At 33.3% G+C, this 20,170-nt stretch overlaps 4 protein-coding genes across 4 annotated transcripts in view; 2 read left to right on the top strand and 2 right to left on the bottom strand.

The window, feature by feature from the left end:
• The window catches only part of LOC115456314 (protein eyes shut), a 30,338-nt gene extending 29,512 nt beyond the window's left edge, over positions 1 to 826 (bottom strand). The window contains exon 1 of the mRNA XM_037441649.1: positions 346 to 826. Coding sequence (XP_037297546.1) covers positions 346 to 473 — 128 coding nt within the window. The 5' untranslated portion in view covers positions 474 to 826. The remainder of the gene's footprint in view (positions 1 to 345) is intronic.
• Positions 827 to 1,812: 986 nt separating this feature from the next.
• On the top strand, positions 1,813 to 4,994 carry LOC115449407 (MKRN2 opposite strand protein). The gene is made up of 4 exons (XM_030177217.2): positions 1,813 to 2,161; positions 2,242 to 2,319; positions 2,448 to 2,655; positions 3,040 to 4,994. The coding sequence occupies exons 1-4, from the start codon at positions 2,037 to 2,039 to the stop codon at positions 3,271 to 3,273; spliced, it is 645 nt and encodes a 214-aa protein (XP_030033077.1). The 5' UTR covers positions 1,813 to 2,036; the 3' UTR covers positions 3,274 to 4,994.
• Positions 4,995 to 4,999: 5 nt separating this feature from the next.
• LOC115449408 (putative defense protein Hdd11-like) lies at positions 5,000 to 10,519 on the bottom strand. The gene is made up of 5 exons (XM_030177218.2): positions 10,412 to 10,519; positions 9,262 to 9,435; positions 8,936 to 9,103; positions 6,511 to 6,611; positions 5,000 to 5,223 (listed from the first exon to the last, which is right to left on the bottom strand). The coding sequence occupies exons 2-5, from the start codon at positions 9,418 to 9,420 to the stop codon at positions 5,151 to 5,153; spliced, it is 501 nt and encodes a 166-aa protein (XP_030033078.1). The 5' UTR covers positions 9,421 to 9,435; positions 10,412 to 10,519; the 3' UTR covers positions 5,000 to 5,150.
• Positions 10,520 to 18,677: 8,158 nt separating this feature from the next.
• LOC115449420 (transcription elongation factor S-II) lies at positions 18,678 to 20,131 on the top strand. The gene is made up of 2 exons (XM_030177236.2): positions 18,678 to 18,886; positions 19,124 to 20,131. The coding sequence occupies exons 1-2, from the start codon at positions 18,818 to 18,820 to the stop codon at positions 19,928 to 19,930; spliced, it is 876 nt and encodes a 291-aa protein (XP_030033096.1). The 5' UTR covers positions 18,678 to 18,817; the 3' UTR covers positions 19,931 to 20,131.
• Positions 20,132 to 20,170: the final 39 nt, after the last annotated feature.

Here is a 20,170-nt window from a genome sequence, read left to right as displayed (position 1 = left end):
AAGTAAATGGCCTCGAATATCAATCGTTTAGTAAAAAAATAATAATTAACGACTGAAGTCGAGGTTTGATAAAAAGGAATTATTAATGGCCTATTTACTAGTGTTGGAATAAAAATGCAACAATGTACGTAATTATAAATTATAAGACCTAAAAAAACTTTATTAAAATAATTTCATGGCTTAAATAAAATATCACAATTTTTAACCGTAATTTTTTCTTTATGAAACGTTTTATTACATCTTTTTAAACTGTTGTTCAAAGTAAGTATATAGGTACATTTTTAAATTGTGTACAACTTCTGCCTTCGTCAGTGTTGATTTTTTTTAATAAACCAAGCGACTTACCTATTGATGTCATCAATACAAATTCCATGCAAGCAAGGGTTACTAAGACAAGAAATGCCTGCCGACACAATACGAATCGCCACCAGCCACCAAGCAGCACCGAAAACTGCTTTGCTTTCCTCGTACATATTATTTTTTTTCTTTTCACTTTTAATTTATTTAATGCTTAACTTGATACAAGTACAAAGCAACATTTTTGGGCGAAACCATTTACGAAATCACGCTATTTTAATATGTAAAACAATTCTCTACTTAAACCTTAATAGCTACTGATAAAAAATTAAATATAAATGGCCATAACTTTGTCAACAGTATAAAACATTACTAACAAATATTTCGACACAAATTGGGGCACTAAATAAAAAGGTCGTACGCTAGTGGTGCTCACTGGAATGAAAAACGGCTTCGTAGGTGAGGTGTGGTTTACCGCCACCGCCCGTCGCCATAGCAACCGGAAATCATACAATACAAGTCGCCTCGGTTAACGAATTATTGACAAAATTCTAACACCACAATCAAAGCGTACCCATACAATTACGTCTATGGTGGTGTTATCCTAGACTTTCATGGCCTCTGTAACTTTTTAATGGAGTCATTAAAAACTTATAGAATGAAAGAAAAGTTATAACATTGCGCTCGTAGTAAAAAATATTCCGTTACATTTAACTACAATTATTTCCGAAACAAAAATAAAATCTACCTATTATAGATCTAGAAAGACTAGTTCAAGGAATGAAACTGATTATGATGCTGAATCGTATCTTTCTAATGTTATTAATTATGTACCTATGACAGTATTTTTAGAAAGCTGTATCGTAATTATAATTTCATTCTATTTTATTTAATATAATATTGTAATACTTTTCATGTAATAAGTACACACTGGGCCCTTATTCTATATGATAGTGTAAACGCGTAACGCGGCCGTGTCATGTTATCTCCGAGAAGTGCGCGTGGAATGGTATTCTGTAAGCCAAATTTCTATAGTACTAAACATTATGCGTTGTGTTACGTGCTTGTTACGCACTGTTAAAATAACGTGCGGGATAGAGAATAAGACCCCTGATTAGAACTTTATATTTTTTTTTAAATAATTAAATGTTCCCGCCTTTAATCTTTGTATGAATGTTGACCAATTGGAATTTTTGAATAAGGTAAGGAACCAATAATGTGGTAGAATGCTAATCATCTGTTCACAGCTGTTAACTGTCTGTCCAATAAGAAAGAAGACAGCGAGGTACGTTTAGAATTTCTATTCAATAAAATGTAACACGTCAAAGGCGGTGGATTATTTTCAATAAAGGTTAATATTTTATGCGAATTATCTAATTGTTTTATATAATATAAAACTATATTTTTATATAATATAGAGTTTTGCAACCTAGTATAAAAATATTTGTTTTTTTTTCTAAATCATTCATTTTTAATGAGACCTGAAAAGAGTCTAATCGAAATGGTTTGAACGTCGCTTACGTTGTATAAATTAAAATTGCTCATAATTCAAGCAAGATGTGAAAGGTAGAACAATAGTTCTTGTGAGAATCTCATTAGTTTATGCTTGGTCAATAGCCTTATTTAGTTCGAATCAGTAATTTTACTTCGCGTATAGCTTCTATAAAGATCCACGATTGTGTTGAAACCTTAAAGTGTAAGGGTTTCATTGAGAATATTAGATTATTCTTTGTGTAAAAATGGATCCGGGTATCCTTTGTTTCCACCATTGTGAGCACAAAGTGTTTTGTACCATAATTCCGGAGCAGTGTCCTGTGTGTGAACAGAAACTCGACAGATACGACTATAACTTATTGCCATTCAGGTACAAGTTGCTTATAATGTCATGTTAAAGTTGGGATGACTAATGAAGGTTGTTGCTAAGTGTTCTATATTTCGTTTCAGAGTACCTTATCCTTTTGTAAAAGCCTCTCAACATCCTCGGGCTATAGTAATGAAGCCTACACATGGGGATTTTCTCAAGTAAGTGTCTAATTGTATAGTTCCTTGTGAAGTTTCTTAATAAGTTGCAATGCATTGATAACTGAGTCAATGCCCTCGCGTCCAATGCCGTGGCGTAGGCGTTTGCATAATTGAGGCATTTGTTGCAGTGATTACTACAACTCAAAAGACTTGCACATTGGTGTAACGAACTCGCAGGGCTGTGTAGTGGAGTTTTGTGAAGAGGGCATTCAGGGAGTGGACACTGCTTCTAAGAAGTGGAGCTCCTGTGATTCCAGTTCTGACTGGGACCAGTGCCTCTTGCTGGAACAGTTTGATGAACTGTGGAATGAGATCTGGGACAGTGTGCTGCTGAAGGTACTTAAAAGTATTTTAAAATTGTAGACATAAATTGCATTCAAAGGACAGTTAAAATATATAGAATACTTTGCAAATTATTTCATCATTTTCAAAGCTGTATATTAGTCATTTCCTAAGCAGAAACATATCACTGAATTTCTAGAATTATGAATAAGAAACTGATAAAACTTTATGACACACTTCTTTCCAGTTTAAAATATTGTAGGTGTTTGTATATTAGGGACTTTCCATACAAATTAAAATGTATTTATTATTTATCCTACTTTAAATTTTATCTGCTTACTACATTTTGTTACTATTGGCTCACTTTCACAAAATCTTAAAAAAAATTATGATTATTAGTAATCTGAAATTTCTTAAAATATTTGTTTCCTATTTAAGGTTAGTTTGAGTCCATTGTGGGAGGCTGACAAATACCAAGAGGAGAGGCACAACTGCTTCACATTTGTTTTGACTTTTCTACGAGCACTGGACTGTGGGGAGCTGTCGGAGAAAGCTCATGACCCCAAACTGTTTTGCAAACAGTATGTCGTACCTAGGACTTCTGCTGCAGGGAAATACATCTCCCTCTACCGACAGCTCAAGAGACAGAACTATTTTATACAAAACCTATGATGGCCAGTTGTTAAATTCTATAATTTATATATTTATTTGTATTACGTATTCAGTATTTAACTGTGATGTTTTATGTATAGCTGTAAGACTCTTAAATTCAAGTGCATTTAATTTAGACCAATGATAATTTATAACTAATTAAATTTCTATGTTCTTTTCTTATTTAGGTGTATTTATTTATGATATTAGTGATTTTTATGTATTGTAAACAAGAATTTAACAGCGTTCATGTTTAATGCATAACTAGTTGAAATGAGCTCAATAATTCCTCAAATATAATTGTATTTATGGTTTATTTCTTTAATATTCCATGCTGTATGTTACATTATCACTTCTTGCCATTTGTATAGTATTGTTACTTGTTCATGAATGTATTTGATAAGTGCATATTACAAAGACTATCACTGTCAGATTTTCAATTAAGGAGTACATATCTTTGATAAAACATTTTCAATGTGCTAGAAATAATTGATTTACATGACCAAGGAATTAATTGTATACCATGGTATGTGTTTAACTGTTTATACAAAACATGTATGGAATAATGCTGTGTGTACATCTTCCATTATGTTAGGAATTTAAGTGTTTTACACTTTCAAGTCTCTGTTATGAGCTGGCTAAATAACAAGATATTAAAAAGAACCAACATGTTTCATTGTATTTGTCAATTTATTTTATATTTATTGTGGTTTCTTGAAAAAACGTTTTAGAATACAAAATGATGAAGTGTTCAATATAGAATAAGATTTCATATCTTTTACCATTTTATTATAAACCTTAATAAAGTATATCATAAAAATGTATAAAAGCCGACATTTAAAGCTGATTGTAGGTGATAAATACTTTCTCTATTTATTTGTGGAGTTAGGTATTCACTATACTGTACGATTTTTATGTTGAGCATATGCTTTTAATGGGCGATTATTTGAGTCTATCGCTCAATCTTGTGCTCTCTGCTCTTGCCTTGTAATATAAGTTGCACGTAATTATAATGTATGGTGTCATTTTATATCGTTATTAGTAAAATTATTTCTTCCTTACTTATTTCCCTGGAATTATTTAGTCTTCAATAATCTACTTGTATTTGTCAAGGATATTGAGACGAAAGTAATGCAATTTGTTTGTAGTTTGTATTGATGTCAGAAAGAACTGTTATGTTGACTGTACTTACTAACCACGTAGATTTTTCTAATGGAATTTGTAGACAATATTAACTTCATTATTTTATTTACAAGATGTACACTGTACTGTTTTAAAATACAGAGCATTGAAATATGTTATAACTATTGTTGGCGTAGAAAGATAGCATAAAGTCCAATATTGCGTAAAAAGTTTGTTCTTTGTGTCTACAAGTTCTGTAAAGACTTCTGTTCTACTTAAATATATTAAGTTAAATTTAATTACAAAAAAATAAAGTTTCCGGAGGCTTTTAAAATAATGTAAGATCGAGTTTTTGCTAACTTATATTTATTTATCTTGCCCAAGAGGTTTGAACAGGTTGAATGAACCGAATATTTAAGTTAGCCGTTATCTCTAGTTTAGTCTCGTGTTTTTTTAAGTTTCTCAATTATGATTTAGAGGTAATCTGTAATTTCGATACATGGCTATAGATACGGGCGCTAGTTCCTACTCTATCTTCACTTGAGACTTGAATTTCGTAATGGATCTCGAAGACAAAAGTTCTAGGTGCTAAATTAAATAAAATATTTGTTAAAATTAAAGAGTCTTTTTGTTACAAACATTTATTTTAAGAATAATAACTATTAATATTACGTAGCCGTACTAAACTGTAATATTAAATGTTAATACAAATTAATATGTACTTAGGTGAAAATCTCACTTTTTGGATAATACAATATAATATTAAAATTTACATATTAGGCTACTACTTTGACGACCGGCGATTCGACTCCCAACCAGAAGACCGCACCGCTATAGGCAATGGTGGCCCTGAAATAAAAAATATATTTATTTTCATTTGTATCATAGGTAACAATTAAATATGATTAATGAACTTTCATGCTCATTAGGGACTTTCAAATGATGACACAGTTTTACAGATAAGGTAAATATTAGGTACACACATTTTATAAACATTCATTTCCCAAATATTTAGGTAACATGCATGTTACTTTAGCATAGAGATCTAGTAGTGAATTAACTTAATGATATCGCCAACGGGTTCTATAGAATTACATTTTTGCGTGGTTTGGACCATAATGACTGCACAACACAATATTTCGATGTAAACTCTTTAATGTTAGTGACTGCGATTGATTTATCAAATGTACCATGGCGAGTCAATGACGAATGTATTTCACAATCGACTTCTGAACTATGCGCTAAGTTTATTGCGACGTTACCAAAGATCTCTTATGACGCAAAAGTGTCGGCACTCTCAACAAATGTGCATGCCAACGCTGCATAGTAAATATTTTGTGACAATATATTTGTTAGATGTAAAAAGGAAGTAGGTGATGTGCAGGTTGGTAGATGTGAATTCGGTAATTTCGACTTTTAAACGTAAAAAATTAAAATACCTACGTATATTTAACATAGGTATTACAACTAAATTACTTTTACCTGAATGAATATAATCATTTTAATTATGAAAATGTATTGTAAGTACGATTTTTATCGTAGCAAATTAAAATGATTTGCATTCGCGTAAAAACATTACTCAGATATTGTGCAAGTCGGGAATTCCTTCTTATCTGTGTTTACTTTGCTAAGGTTACCGTTGTTGATCTAGTGCGATGATCTTTATCCTTAACAGTTACAATTATCTTGTTAATAATTATAGATATAATATCTTCACGACTTTATTCTTAGGGGTAGGCATCTCGTATGTAACTAGTTGACTCATTTTTTGCTGATGTTTCGGTACGATGCCATACCATGGATAGGAGCGAGATCACCATATCCAAAATCCCACGTACATTTTATTACCAGGGGCCTTATTCTCTATCCCGCACGTTATTTTGACAGTGCGTAACAAGCACGTAACACAACGCATCATGTTTAGGACTATAGAAATTTGGCTTACAGAATACCATTCCACGCACATTTCTCGAAGATAACATGACACGGCCGCGTTACGCGCTTACACTATCATACAGAATAAAGGCCCAGCTCGGGAATTTAACGCAGTACCTTAATCAGCGCAGTCGTGCCGTCCTAAACCGTTAAATTATAAAGCGAGTATATACACATCTAGCCAATAAAAGAATTGCTTACCTGAACCTGATGTTATCGTTCAAATCCGCAGGCGGGGTCCAGGTGAAGGTTACAGTCTGTTTGTCGAATTCTGGGGGGTGCCTCTTGTGGGTGATGGCATTCTACAACAAAATACACGTTTGAATAATCAAAAATATAAGTATTAAGGAGAAATTTTCTGTGATTTTCGGTTTGATAATATTTATGTGATATCGCCACAGACCTATTAAATATTGAACTTGCTTTTTTTGCACTCTACTGTTAGTTCGGCGCAATAATTTTCTCAAGAATAAGGATTAAGGAGTAAGGATTTGTCTTAGTTTCAATGACTAGCTGCTTATCTAACATTAACGTTCCTGAAGGTTCTACTCTAGGGCAAAACCTGCTAGAAAACACATAAAGTTTTGCACGATGCGAACTGAGAGTCGAACCTAGGACTTCACAGTCCACAGAACTTAAGTATGCTGTTATCAAGCCAAAAACGCGGCTATCGTCGACCTCAGTGTAGGATAGCTATAATTAAATATACTCGATAGTCTATGAGCTTAGATTAGGGGCGCTACGAGAGGCGTTCGATCTCACAATACCAAGTTACGAAACTAACGTTAGTGGAACATACAAACATTTACCTCAGGCGAGGATGAAAACTACTTTTTATCGTTTAAAGTGCCTAATAAGATATTTTACAAATTTTCGTTAAACACGGAAATAATTTGACGTTTTACTTCGTTGCGTACGGTCCAGACAATGTATGATTGTTGTGTCAAGGATTTTAATCAATGGCATTGAGAGTCTAAATCGCTAGTTTTGGGCGTTATTTGTTCTATGTCAAATATAATGTAAATACCGTAATACATAGGTATATTTTTCCTCTGCATTATTTTAACAATACCAAGGTATTTTTAAGGCGGCGATAGCCTAGTTGGGTGTAGAACGGACTGCGAAGATGAATGTCTGCAGGTTCAAATCCCAAGGGCACACACCTCTAGCTTTTCTAAAATCATGTGTGTATTCTTTGTGAATTATCGTTCGCTTTAACGGTGAGGGAAAACATCGTGAGGTTTATTATAAGGTATTTTTCATTTGGCGTGCGGGTTTGTTTATAATTCGTGACAATGTCTTTCGCGCCGCCTAACGACTGCAATAATGAAGGGAAGTGAAGGGTTCTAATCACGGTCTAACGTCCTCGGTTATAGCAAACCAATGCGCAAACAGCTATAGTTATATGCCAAAATGATAAAGCTTTTTTTACTATCACAAGTTTAGTTATCAAAGTCACTTATAAATAGATTATAAGGCTACTGGCATATTATATTGTGTCGTTGTAAGAAAAGGCCTTACTTTTTATGTACGTATTTCAATTCACAGTAACAAGTCAGGAAGTAGCAACTTCCTTGGGTTAGAAGACATGTTATTTATACAAATTAATTCTATGTTAAATATATAGACGAATTAGTTTGGTTTGCGTATTTTTCTGAGAGCAGTAGTTTAAGGTAGCCAAATATTATAGTAGGAACATTTAAATTGTTGTATGGAGTTTGTATTTTACGATAAACCAATTAATACCTGCCGTTCATCGCTTCCCTTGAAAACCAAATGGGTACAACAAGACGACAAGAATATTTCAGTCAAGTTTCCCTATTTAGCCTAATACTATTTAATGGACTTGTCAAGTCTCAATGAAACAACATACTATTACGCCTGTATCTGGGTAGAGGGTAGCTAGAGAGACAAGATGCGTGTAACATATTAACAGCTACTCTTTTCTAAAGCATTTTAATGTGAGACAGTGGGGCTTATTGCTTTATTCAGTAAAACAGTCCTAGCAGGTAAATAAAGGGCTATTTAAAGAGGGAAATTTTTACAAAAGTTTTTTCGGCCTTAGAATCAAATCTGAGGTGTACCTTGTAGGTAGCATACAAGTGGTAGACGGCTCATTCCTCTAGGTTCCAAAGATAGCACACTTAAGACGTGAAATCGATATTGTCCTCAAATAAATAAAGCTATAAATATTTTTGAGCGTTTTTATACGTATTTTAAAAACGTGTGTAGTTTGAATAGGGTTTTTTGATTTCATGATACGTTAAAAACAGTGGAAATTTATAATATATTTTGTCTATTCACTTAAAACTACAGGCGTATTCACTAAATATGTGCAATTTTGAATCAAATGAACTAGTAATACGTACTTGGCCAGAAACAAACACTTATGCTAACTCAGTTACGAAATACCTTTGTTATAATACAAATGGTCAGTCTATCCCTTAGCAAATAACTCGCGATAGTTATCGTAGTAAACGTTGTTACACACAGATTCGAACAAATGAAAATGCTTGTGAAATTTCCGAAGCGATAATGAAATAACTATAAAATGCTCTATACCTTCTAAAAAGGTAGGTAAGTGAACATTGCAAACATTTGTATATGTAATGATGTGTGTACTTACGCCAGGTTCACCGCAGTCGAGAAGTTGAGCGAAGCTGTCGTTATCGTCCAGGGTGAACTTGCCTACAATTTTGTCACCTTGACGCGCTTGCAGTAGGATACCACGCATGGTGTTCTCGGGCTTCTTACCGCTAATTGTCACTTGCATAGGTGTGCCGGCTTTGACCACCTATCGTAATTAAAACCATTTACGATGAGTGAGGACACTTGTGTAACACATCAAAACAAAGTCAAGGCTCATTGATTAAAAATGCTAAACAAGAGCACAATAAAGGTGTAGATGTGCTGGTAAGGATACAATTAGTGATTGATTTTAAATATAAGTACCTTAGTGCTAGTGGTGATGATGTAAGGCGCCGATGTATTTTGGGGACCCACGGGATGTCTCGGTATCATATCCTGGCAGGCGCTCTGGGGAGCACCAGAACCGTACGCGCTGACGTAACCAGCCACCAACAGCATGGCAAAGGTATATGTGAACCACATCTTGAGTTCCTTTATCTGGTAAAGATTGGACATTTTAACTCGATTATACTAAACAGAAAGGATACTGCAATTTGTACATTACGCCGTGCACTAAGCCAAAATTACAAATGAAAGCAGGTCACGGTCCCTGCGGTTCTTCAGATCTTAAGTTCTTGTAAGTTACTAGTCTCGAGGACAGGTTCCCCATGTTAAGTGACGTAACACGAGTATTAACAAACGTTCTCATTAAATGATTGCACAAAATATGTAAAATAACTACTTAAATAAAAAATATATGAATGGTTTATGATGATTATAATATTTGAATTATTCATCGATGGCTTTTATTCATAAACGTACTTATTAAAATAAATCAATGCCATTTCTTAAGTTGTATAAAATTCAACTTAGTAAGTATGTGTACTTAATTAGATTCTTTAATATTTAAAGACACGAAGTATGCATATATTTAAGTTTCATTGAATGTTGTATTTTACATTAGAGAATTTATTTTATTAATTAAACAACAAACGGTATGAAAAAAAAAAACGCTAATCATGATGATATATTCCTGTAAATATTTAGTTATTTAACTTACACATTGCTAAAAGGTTTGTTTTTTATTCAATAAAAAATAATAAAATGTAACGTAAATATTGAAATAAAAATAGGAGCAGTAAAATATTTAAATTCACTAAAATACTATTTAAAAATTTCCAATATTAAGCTTATATCTAAAGAATTTTAAAGAATGTTCAAATTTAATTTAATAAAAAATACATATAGTACAACAAACTAACTTATTTGCACCGTAAAAAATAAACAATTTTATATATCAGGAAGTTACTGAGACACATAAATAATTTTATTTATTCAATAAAACCGCCCTTTAAATTATAAAATTTTAAATAAAATATTGAAAAATTTAATTAATAAATTAAACATTTAATAAAATATTGTGAAATGGAAATGGAGGATTTTTCGAATTTATTTCTAATAATATAAACAATACCTTGTTATGTTGAAAAAGATCGCACGCAGCGTGTTGCAGGTCACACTCGAACGAGTGAAAACAACAAACGTAGCCAGTCTCAAGCAGCCAAGCTATATATCGCAATCGCTCTCCGCATGGGAGGGTGGAAGGTCAAAGAGTATGTTGCTCACAGAAAGGACCGTTTGAAACTTTTTATTCCGTTTACACGTATTACATTATGATAATACTAGCATGATATGTAAGAGTAATCAGTATAAACATTTTTAAGTACCTGTAAATAACATTTGAAGGTGTATTGTTTCCCCAAAAGTGTTAAGTAACTTTACTTAATTTGAAGTATAACCTGTTTGTATTTTTTTATGTTCACCTAATTACTAGCTAATTAATAATAAAATTGTTAGAAAGATTTCTTCTTTGTAGGCTATGTAGCCTAGTACACGATCTGAAATGCAAATTGATATAGCGTATATGAATACTTATTTTAAATACTTTTATCAAAAGTGTATATTATTCAAAATCTAACGAAACACAAATTTTCAAAGTCTATGCAATAATAAGTACTTAAATAAAATTTTGAAATTTGGCAAAAGGGGTAGATGTCAAATAAGAATTTTAATCAACTATGACGTCACTGAGTGTTACTGACCATAACGCTGCGTACGTTATATAGCAATAACCCCACCACACCCCCACTTTTGCTCTTAACAAGTTTTTGCGATTTCACAAAAAAACTTCTTTTTATAACATTTCCTATTACATATAAAATAATTTACAAAATCAAACATAAGAAACTACCAACCCTATTGTTGTTAATGCACTTGCTAACAATGCATAGGCAGAAGTATGTACTATTTTAAAATATGTTGGATTAGCTAATATAAAGATTTACAATTCTGGAATCTCATCATCAAGGTACCTGTAGAAACACTTACAGGTACTTACTTAGAACTGTTTTTATATCAGAAATATTTACTTTAAGAATAAGACTTTAGATAAAAGGCCGAAAATAGTTATGCAAATTTCACTTTACATATTTTCTGTTCTGTTCAATTATACTTTGTCTTATTAACCTAAGCCCTTAGCGTAAACGTAGCGTAAACTCATAACGATAAATGTATACAGGAAAAGTAAAGCAAAATAATCGATTGGTAACTCCACAATAATGATGAGACACTTCCATGTCAATAAAACGGGTTTTCCCTCAGGCTCTTAGGAAAATTTTAGTGCAATTTATTATGCATTGTAGTTACAATAGTATTAGTGACTGACATATATTTAGTAACGAGCATTAGATAGTAAAATGGGAACAATGTACGTACGTATTTTATAAAATTATATATGTAATTATTTTTTGTGAAAAACTGAAAATATCGGCGTCGTAGTTGTGTTCCCTTAGCAATACGACTACTGGATCGAGGTATCGCGTTCGATTCTCAGGACACGAAAAGGATTACTTATAGATTTTTTTAGATAGTGTCAGCCCGGAGGCGGGAATTCTCCTCGGTAAATTACAATCGCCCCTTATTTCATGGTAGGTACTTAAATACAGCATGCAAAATATGGGTTTAATACACTTCTTGCTCCCCCAGAAATCGAAAAATTAAACTATAAAGTTTAATATATAACAAGGCGTATGCAAGAAATTTACAGCATTAAGATATTTTAGGATCAAATTTTTTTACCTCCTGGGCGTAATTATCATTTATAGCGTTGGGTTTCTTTTACTTAAGGAAAATATTATGTAGTTTTAAAATTATGTCTTGGTATACTGGAGTAGTCTGTTAAAATAATAACACCGGATAAAAAATAACCTCGTTAAAAACGTATTAGAAATATTATTGTTTTTATTTAGGGTCAGTAATTATTTCTTGTTTCACTTTCGAACTTTATTTAATATTACGAAGCATACATGAGATTTTTTGTACACCACAGATGTTCAGATAAGCAGGTAATGTTTAATCATATCCATGAAAAGTTACAGGGATGAGGAAGGGTTGTTTGGGTCTCAAAATTTCAGCAAAATTTTTAATATGTAACATAGAGTTAAGTATAATGTCTGAGTGGCGCATTCGGTACTACTATCCAATATTTTTTTCTTGCCATATCTCGGAGTGCAACATTGATATCGTCTCTAGTCCAACACGAGGAAAATATGTTATATATACGACACTGCTAATTTTGTTTGATAAACTAGCAGGGGCGATCCCTATTCCCTGCCTATTATTGGCCAGAGGGGGAGAGGGGGGAGAGTGCTAGATAAGTGGCAGCGGAGAAAGAAGTGTAGATAATAGAACTAAAGTATATTATGTTATATCGGTAAAATGCAAAAACTAGTAAATAAAACTAAAGTGAGTATGTTCTGGCGATTTTACTAAGATAGAGGAAGTATTAATTAGTTTGAAATATAATACGATCACATCTCGAGGATTATATTCGGTCAGTTATTGAATTGGGTATTCAAGTTTTCGGGTTCTATTAGTTGCATTATATTCCCTGCTCTTTTAGAATTGATCAGGACACCGTGGATGTATTCATAGCGCCCCTGCCTTTTCAAAAGATAGGCAATTAAATAATACTTTTAGAAGACTTACTTACATAGTACCTAGTTTCACTACACATATTTCGTAGATGTTTTAAAAGCCCTTAAATAAATCAAGAATGTGCTTCCATCTTTTTTATTTTACAATAAAATCAAATGAAGTGTAGAACTTAGATAGCCACTAATCTTCTTCTATACCTACTTATAATAAATCTGTAGAGAGGTCAATTCTGTACATGAAATATATTTCCAAAATAACTATCAGGGGGTGATTAGGGATCGATACTGATGCCAAAAATGCAATTAGTAAAATTTTTGTCTGTCTGTCTGTCTGTCTGTCTGTCTGAATAACCGTTATAGAAACAAAAACTACTCGACGAATCTTAACGAAACTTGGTACAATTATTTGTCATACTCCTGTGCTGGTTATAGTATACTTTTCATCACGCTACAATTAATAGGAGCAGAGCAGTGAAGGGAAATGTTGGGAAAACGGGAGAAGTTACTCCATTTTTTAAGCTTCCGTCGCGTGTGCAACCTTAATGGTTAAAGCTACACAGAAATCATGTATGACGGAAATGTTCTCCTTAAAATTATGTAAAAAATATCCCACGACAGCATATGGCTATCTTTTATGGTTGACTCACAATAACACGTGTAACTCCCGATAGCTTAGCAGTTCGAAGCTTTCTCATTATATTTGTCTACTCTTACGTTTATAACACTCTCAGTCATCCCTAATTAAAAAAAGTTAACATTATTAAATATTCCATAAAAAAGAATCATAGAAATCGGTATAGAAACACCAAAGTTATACATGAAATACGCTAATAATAAGCCATCATGCGTGAATACTGAATCATGCTATAAGGATTATTTTTGTATATATATAAGGTCGCGAACGCACAGGCAGGCTTGCTTGGCACCTAGAGGCTAGGTGATTCGCTACCTAGCGAGTAGCTTCGTAAAATGAACATTCTCGAACGTTCGCGACCGGCTCCATTTTTGAAGTCCGAAATCCACGCGGGCGAAGCTGCGAGCGGAAGCTAGTATATAATATTTCTATATCTTGAAACCGCTGACCGAACCTGCAATGATGACTAAGGCAGAGTAAGCCAACATCAAGTGACTGTTCTAAAATCAAAATCGTTTCGGGTGGCGAATTTTCTGTATAACTAGTCAGTTACGGTAGTAACTCGTCTTAATTCCAATTCCTATTCCTTAGATGATATGCAGCACGTCCTTGATGTTTTTATTATGTAAGTAGATATTTTTGGGCAGTGGAGATCCATTTTGAGTTAATCCATGTATTGTTAATGCGTCGGCTGACTTCGCCTTATTGACAACCCTACATTACAGGCAATTCTTTGTCAATTATCCTTCTAAGAAGGTATTATTACGGAGAATTTCATTAAGTTTATTTATTTGTCACCAGTAAAAACGCTAACTTCCAAGACGCAATATGCCACGCAATATTCACCATCTTTCCAGAACAACTTATTTTACGCATGTCACTGTCTGTGGTTATAGCAAGGTAGTATGATTTAATTTTGTGTGTCACTCATATTTTCTTTTAATGTTGTCATTGTGTTATGAAGCAGTAAACAGTACCTACCTATTAGGTTCGAAATGAATAAGATGCTTTGGTCAGGCCGGTGTTAGGTACTGTTGGGATATAAAAGTCTTATAACACTTATACTTGAATTTTTGTAATATTTAATTCTAAAAAAGAACATTGTCCTTCATTTCATATAATAATGCCCTGTAACCCCAAATTTGGAAACCTATCAACTCATATAATATCGGCTGTCCATAAATTACAAGGGCGTCAACCAAATGCGACATTATATGACAAGAAGTTTCGCGACGTCACATAACAAATCTAAAACACAAAGATATTAACTGTAGATGAAAAACTTAAAAATATTCTTTCACTGGCTATATAAGTTTTATTTTGCTTTGTTAGTGAATTCTCACTCGCAAGCAAACTCTACCATAAGATCGCATGTCGGCCGGATTTGAACCAAGTTCTGCCCCCTCGTGATGTGATATTGAAAACTATTAAGAAGATTAAAAAACGTAATCATATATTTTAGAACTATTGTTTTCCTTTATTCAGTTCTGGGTATAAAACTGCAAAACATATAACGTCACTGCAAGTAGCAGGGTCGTAGGACCCTGAGAAATATACACCTATGATAAGGATAAAAGATGGGGTTAAAAAATCGTGAAATTCGTGTGACGTCATTTATGAATGGGGCCTAACATTTAAAAGACGTAGATAGGATGTATGTAAATAAAGGAAGGTAGGTAGGGTAACTCAAAACAACTATCCGCTTACGAAAATTCATTGACTAATAAAAAACTACATTACATCTGAGTCTAAAAAGATTTATTTGTTCTATACAAGCTGCCGGAGCAATTACGTATGTAAAAATCGAAATACTTTTCTCCAGAAGGGATTGATGTAAGACAGGCCTTGTAAAACTTCTAAATTGTTTTCATAACATGATTCAAGGAGGGTACTAGGGGGTATAAAGGCAGATGGAATAAAAATAACAAAAAATACTGCTTGTGTTTTAACAATAATTTTATTTACATGCATTTTTTTTCAAAGATTATCTATGTACTTGCATTCAATATTAATCATATTTATTCTCTTAAGTACGTACCTGATATAAGTAGACTTACCTACTTAGTAATAAAAAAACTTCCCTTGAAAAATTATATCTCAAGTGGGCTAACGTTATCAATTGTTTGTTTACAATAGATAGTCTACCCAGCGCGTCAGCAATTATTCTTCAAATATCCTATTGAAGAAAGTGACTTGTGGTAAAATACCTATCCTATTTTAAGTAGATATGTACCATCATGTTCCTGATGGCATTACCATTATATCTACCTATAATATGAAATTGATAACACATTAACTTATAGTACAATGTAAAAAACAGTGAAAAAAAATGAATATCGTTAATAAATGACATGGAACGATTGTGCGTCAAGCGCTCTACACAAAAAATAATAGTTTAAAAAAACTAAAAAAACACGCTTATATTGCTAATCGAATTAAAAAGGAGAAAATAATTTCTAAGTATAAAGAATTTATATTATAGTAGTAGAAGGTTGAAGGATCAATCATAGTTAAGTACCTCAAAATAAAATAATAATAAACTTGAAGTTATTAACAGAATAATTTAACTCAGAGTAAAAAGCGTGGGGTGCATTTTACTTCGTTTTCATAATTCTCCTCTTATAGATAGTAGCCAATAGAATGATTATAATGCATACTATATCAAGCACCCCACGCTATGATTGATCCTTCAACCTTCTACTACTGTAATATAAATTCTTTGTACTTAGAAATTATTTTCTCCTTTTTAGTTCGAATAGCAATAAAAGCGTGTTTTTTTTTAGTTTTTTTAAACTATTATGATTTTTTCATTTTTTAGTTTGATTTTTTTAATCCATATCAGTTATTTGTATTTTAATCAATAAGACTTTCTAATTACAAATTTTTGGATCGTATTAAATTACTTCTTTACCGACGGTAATTTCAAAGCTTTACTGCTTCCCACATTTTGTTCCGTAAAATAAATAGATTAAAATTTATGTTCTGATTATTTTCTTGTGATTAAGAACCCTTTTGTAAGTCGAGGTTATCATATTATATATTATATGAATATTAGATACAGTAATTTGCGAGTATTAGGCTCATCAGTACCTACGCATGTATAAGGAATGAAGAAGGTGAGAACGCAACTATACTGAAAACGTTTCGGTCTCCGTTGTGCTGTGCCTAGTGCCCGAGCAAGTCCGACAGAGTAAGTCCGAAACCGCAGGCATGCGCAGATCGCGCGCTAGCTCTATCTCTTTTACTCTTTCACAGCGGATCTATAAAAGAATTTATTAATCCTGGCGGTCCTAATAAGGATAATGGGAAACTCTTATTAAATTATTGCATTGTCATCAGTCCTTAATACGTGTGTAAAGTTTCAAATTAATCAGATTTCTGGAAATTGGTGAAAATTGAGCTCAAAGATTCCGTTACATACATACATAGATACAACCCAAGCTAATAAAAGCGTGTTAAAAATCCGCTGATTTAATGACTTGCCGACACAGCGCAGTGGGGCGACATAGCACACTGTCCTGATGAGGCGGTCTTATTTGACATGTCGAGATTTGGTTATATGGAGATTACGACCTAATCATTAAACCTTAGTCCACCACGCTGGCCACGCTGGCTGTGCGGATTGGTAGAATTTACACACCTTCAAAATTTATATAGAGAACTTCTCAGGTATACAGGTTTCCTCACGATATTTTCTTTCAAACAAGCGATAATTCACAAAGAATACACACAAATGTTTGAAAAATTAGAGGTGTGTGCCTTTGGGATTTGAACCTGCCGACATTCCTCTCGGCAGTCTGTTCCACACTCGCCGCCGTCTTAAGTACTGTTAAGACCTCTTAAGTACTAACTTAGCAATAAATAAGTACTTAATTTAGGTATTTATTCCAGCACTTCATTTACTCTCATAGGAAAGATTAGATTTTTTCCCTATTTTATAAGTAGATGGCGCTGCCGTAGTACAGCTGGAGCTACGAATCGTTACAGTGATACAAAAGAAAATTTTAGCGGGAAATGCTTTTCACGTGGACACAGCCGGGAGTAACACCTCGTTATGCATAATATGTTTTCTGCGATGGCGTAATTGTATTAATACGTGCGCGACACGACTAGGTACCACTTACCACACTGGGGTCTTCGTCGTCGTCTTGCGGCGGGGTTACTCTAGATGGTGTTAATTATAAACAGATAAATAAGTATATAAGTAATATGGTCACAAGTTTTATATTTTATGCGATATATTTCTTCCGCTCTGAAATATTATTGTTTCTCTTTTCATTTGGGGGAGTATCAATAATTACTTATTAATAATTAGTAGAATCTAATAAATGTTTCAAATTCATGTCTTTAAATTTATAATAATGATTTACCCAAGGATGGGTATTCAGCCCGTCGCGTCGTATATTATGTAGATAGTATTATAGAACACTGCAAAACTATACTTCTGGAGAAAGGCGACATCTATATTTTTAAAAATGAAAATGCGAATAATTTCATTTACCTGTTTTAGCGCCATCTAGAATTCCACTGCCGCAACATATTCACACATTTTCTGGCGGGAAAATATTATACAGCTTCGAACTGCTGACAATCCCTATGTATCGTAAAGTTGATTGAATTAACAGTTGAATGGTGAAGAAATTGGTCTTTAGCACGATAAAAACTAAAATTTTATTCATCAGTAAACATAATATTTTTAGGCTGTCACCTATCCCGCCGCATTTCGCAATGTAGGTACAATAATTCTAGATGACGTTAGTGGACAAATCCTGCAATATATTTTTTTTACTTGCGTATACCGTTCTATTATTCAATAAAGACATCTTCTATTTTCTGTGAGTTTATGTGTAGTTCTTAGTTTTCTTTAGTAAACTTTTAACTTTTGTGTATTTTAATTTTCGAATGATACCAAACTCATGAATTAGACCTATGCGATAGGCAACCGAGAATAAAATTGTTGGTACAACATAGTTTACAATAATATGGTTTTGATTACCTACCTAGAGAAGATAGGTAACCTATTTATTTCTCATTAAAAAATAAAGTGAAATCGGGCTATTCGACTTGATAGTGTACGCATAAACAAAAATCGAAACAAGAGAGTAGAAACTACTGTCTATGCTCTATAGTGAATTAGCTATTGTCTATGCTCAGTTATATTTTCAATGTGGTGGCCGATTTATCAATTTTTCACGAATATTGTTTTTTGACTATAGGCGGGAAGTGCTGGTTCGAGTTAAACTAATAAAAAATGAGTGTGGAAGAAGATGTAATGAAGATACAAAAAAAGCTTACAAAAATGACATCGGATGATGGCACGGTACGTTTAGTATTAGGCCTAAAATAATGAAAAAGCATCTCCCGCCTGGCGATCATCATAAGCGCCCTAACAAATACACGCACCGTGTTATGTTTTTGTGTTGACAATATAAGATATAAGACAAATTTAATTAATTCAAAATGTTATACAGTTATAAATATTTGTTTATAACAATAATCAACAGGTACAATCATTGTTAGTGCTCGTAATAATTAAATCAATTTTTATCTGCTTCAGGGACAGGAAGAAGCTTTGGAACTTTTAAAACATCTCCAAACAATGGCAATAAATCTAGACGTCCTAACCAAGACGAGAATAGGCATGACAGTCAACGCTTTGCGTAAATCGAGTAAGGATGAGGAGGTGATATCTCTATGTAAAACTCTGATCAAAAATTGGAAAAAGTTTTTATCAACACCCGGCACACCATCAAAAGACAACGGCAGCTCATCTAAATCTAAAAAAGAAGGGAAAGATAAAGACAGAAAAGATGAGAAGGAGAAAGATAAGAAGCTCCCGGCGTCATTTCCACCGCAGTCCAACACCACTGATGCTGTCAGGTTGAAATGCCGCGAACTATTAACACAAGCGCTGAAAGCAACAGGGGAGGCACCGAATGCTTGTGCAACACCGGAAGAACTTGCTGAGGAATTGGAGGAAAGTATTTTTGCTGAATTTAAAAATACAGATATGAGATATAAAAATAGAGTGCGCTCCCGTGTTGCAAACTTAAAGGATCCCAAGAATCCAACTTTGCGAACAAATTTCTTAAATGGGGTCATCTCCGCTACTCGTCTCGCTAAAATGACTCCTGAAGAAATGGCCAGTGATGAAATGAAAAAGTTAAGGGAGAAATTCATAAAGGAAGCAATTGATGATGCTCAACTTGCCACAGTACAAGGAACCAAGACAGAGATGCTCAAGTGTGGCAAGTGCAAAAAGAAGAACTGCACCTACAACCAGCTACAAACTCGAAGTTCTGATGAACCTATGACCACCTTTGTGCTTTGCAATGAATGCGGGAATCGCTGGAAATTCTGTTAAGACTGCTTTTATCTTTAGACCGATAGTAACCTTTACATATGGTACTCAGGTGTATCAAGAAGTTGTATTACATTTTACTATGAATTATGATTTCTGTGTTTGCTATTTAAATTACATTACCTTATAACTGTCATTGACAATCATGTTAGTAGATAAGGTGATCTTAGTTAAAAGTAAATAAATTAACCTGCTTTAAGTCTTCTCGGAAAGTTTTATTTATATAAATATATTACGGTGATC

The sequence above is a fragment of the Manduca sexta genome, chromosome 23 (assembly GCF_014839805.1).
Source record: "Manduca sexta isolate Smith_Timp_Sample1 chromosome 23, JHU_Msex_v1.0, whole genome shotgun sequence".
NCBI lineage: Eukaryota > Metazoa > Arthropoda > Insecta > Lepidoptera > Sphingidae > Manduca > Manduca sexta.
Note: the sequence above shows the minus strand (reverse complement) of the source record. Positions and strands in the feature narration are given on the sequence as shown.

What these genes read in the sequence shown, in the direction of transcription:
- LOC115449407 (XM_030177217.2), top strand. Translation starts at nt 2,037, where the DNA reads ATGGATCCGGGTATCCTTTGTTTCCACCATTGTGAGCACAAAGTGTTT. An exon ending in TATAACTTATTGCCATTCAG is followed by an intron (nt 2,162 to 2,241) that starts GTACAAGTTGCT and finishes ATTTCGTTTCAG; the next exon opens with AGTACCTTATCCTTTTGTAA. An exon ending in GGGACAGTGTGCTGCTGAAG is followed by an intron (nt 2,656 to 3,039) that starts GTACTTAAAAGT and finishes TTCCTATTTAAG; the next exon opens with GTTAGTTTGAGTCCATTGTG.
- LOC115449408 (XM_030177218.2), bottom strand. Translation starts at nt 9,420, where the DNA reads ATGTGGTTCACATATACCTTTGCCATGCTGTTGGTGGCTGGTTACGTC. An exon ending in TCATCACCACTAGCACTAAG is followed by an intron (nt 9,104 to 9,261) that starts GTACTTATATTT and finishes TAATTACGATAG; the next exon opens with GTGGTCAAAGCCGGCACACC. An exon ending in AACGATAACATCAGGTTCAG is followed by an intron (nt 5,224 to 6,510) that starts GTAAGCAATTCT and finishes TTTTTATTTCAG; the next exon opens with GGCCACCATTGCCTATAGCG.
- LOC115449420 (XM_030177236.2), top strand. Translation starts at nt 18,818, where the DNA reads ATGAGTGTGGAAGAAGATGTAATGAAGATACAAAAAAAGCTTACAAAA. An exon ending in TGACATCGGATGATGGCACG is followed by an intron (nt 18,887 to 19,123) that starts GTACGTTTAGTA and finishes TATCTGCTTCAG; the next exon opens with GGACAGGAAGAAGCTTTGGA.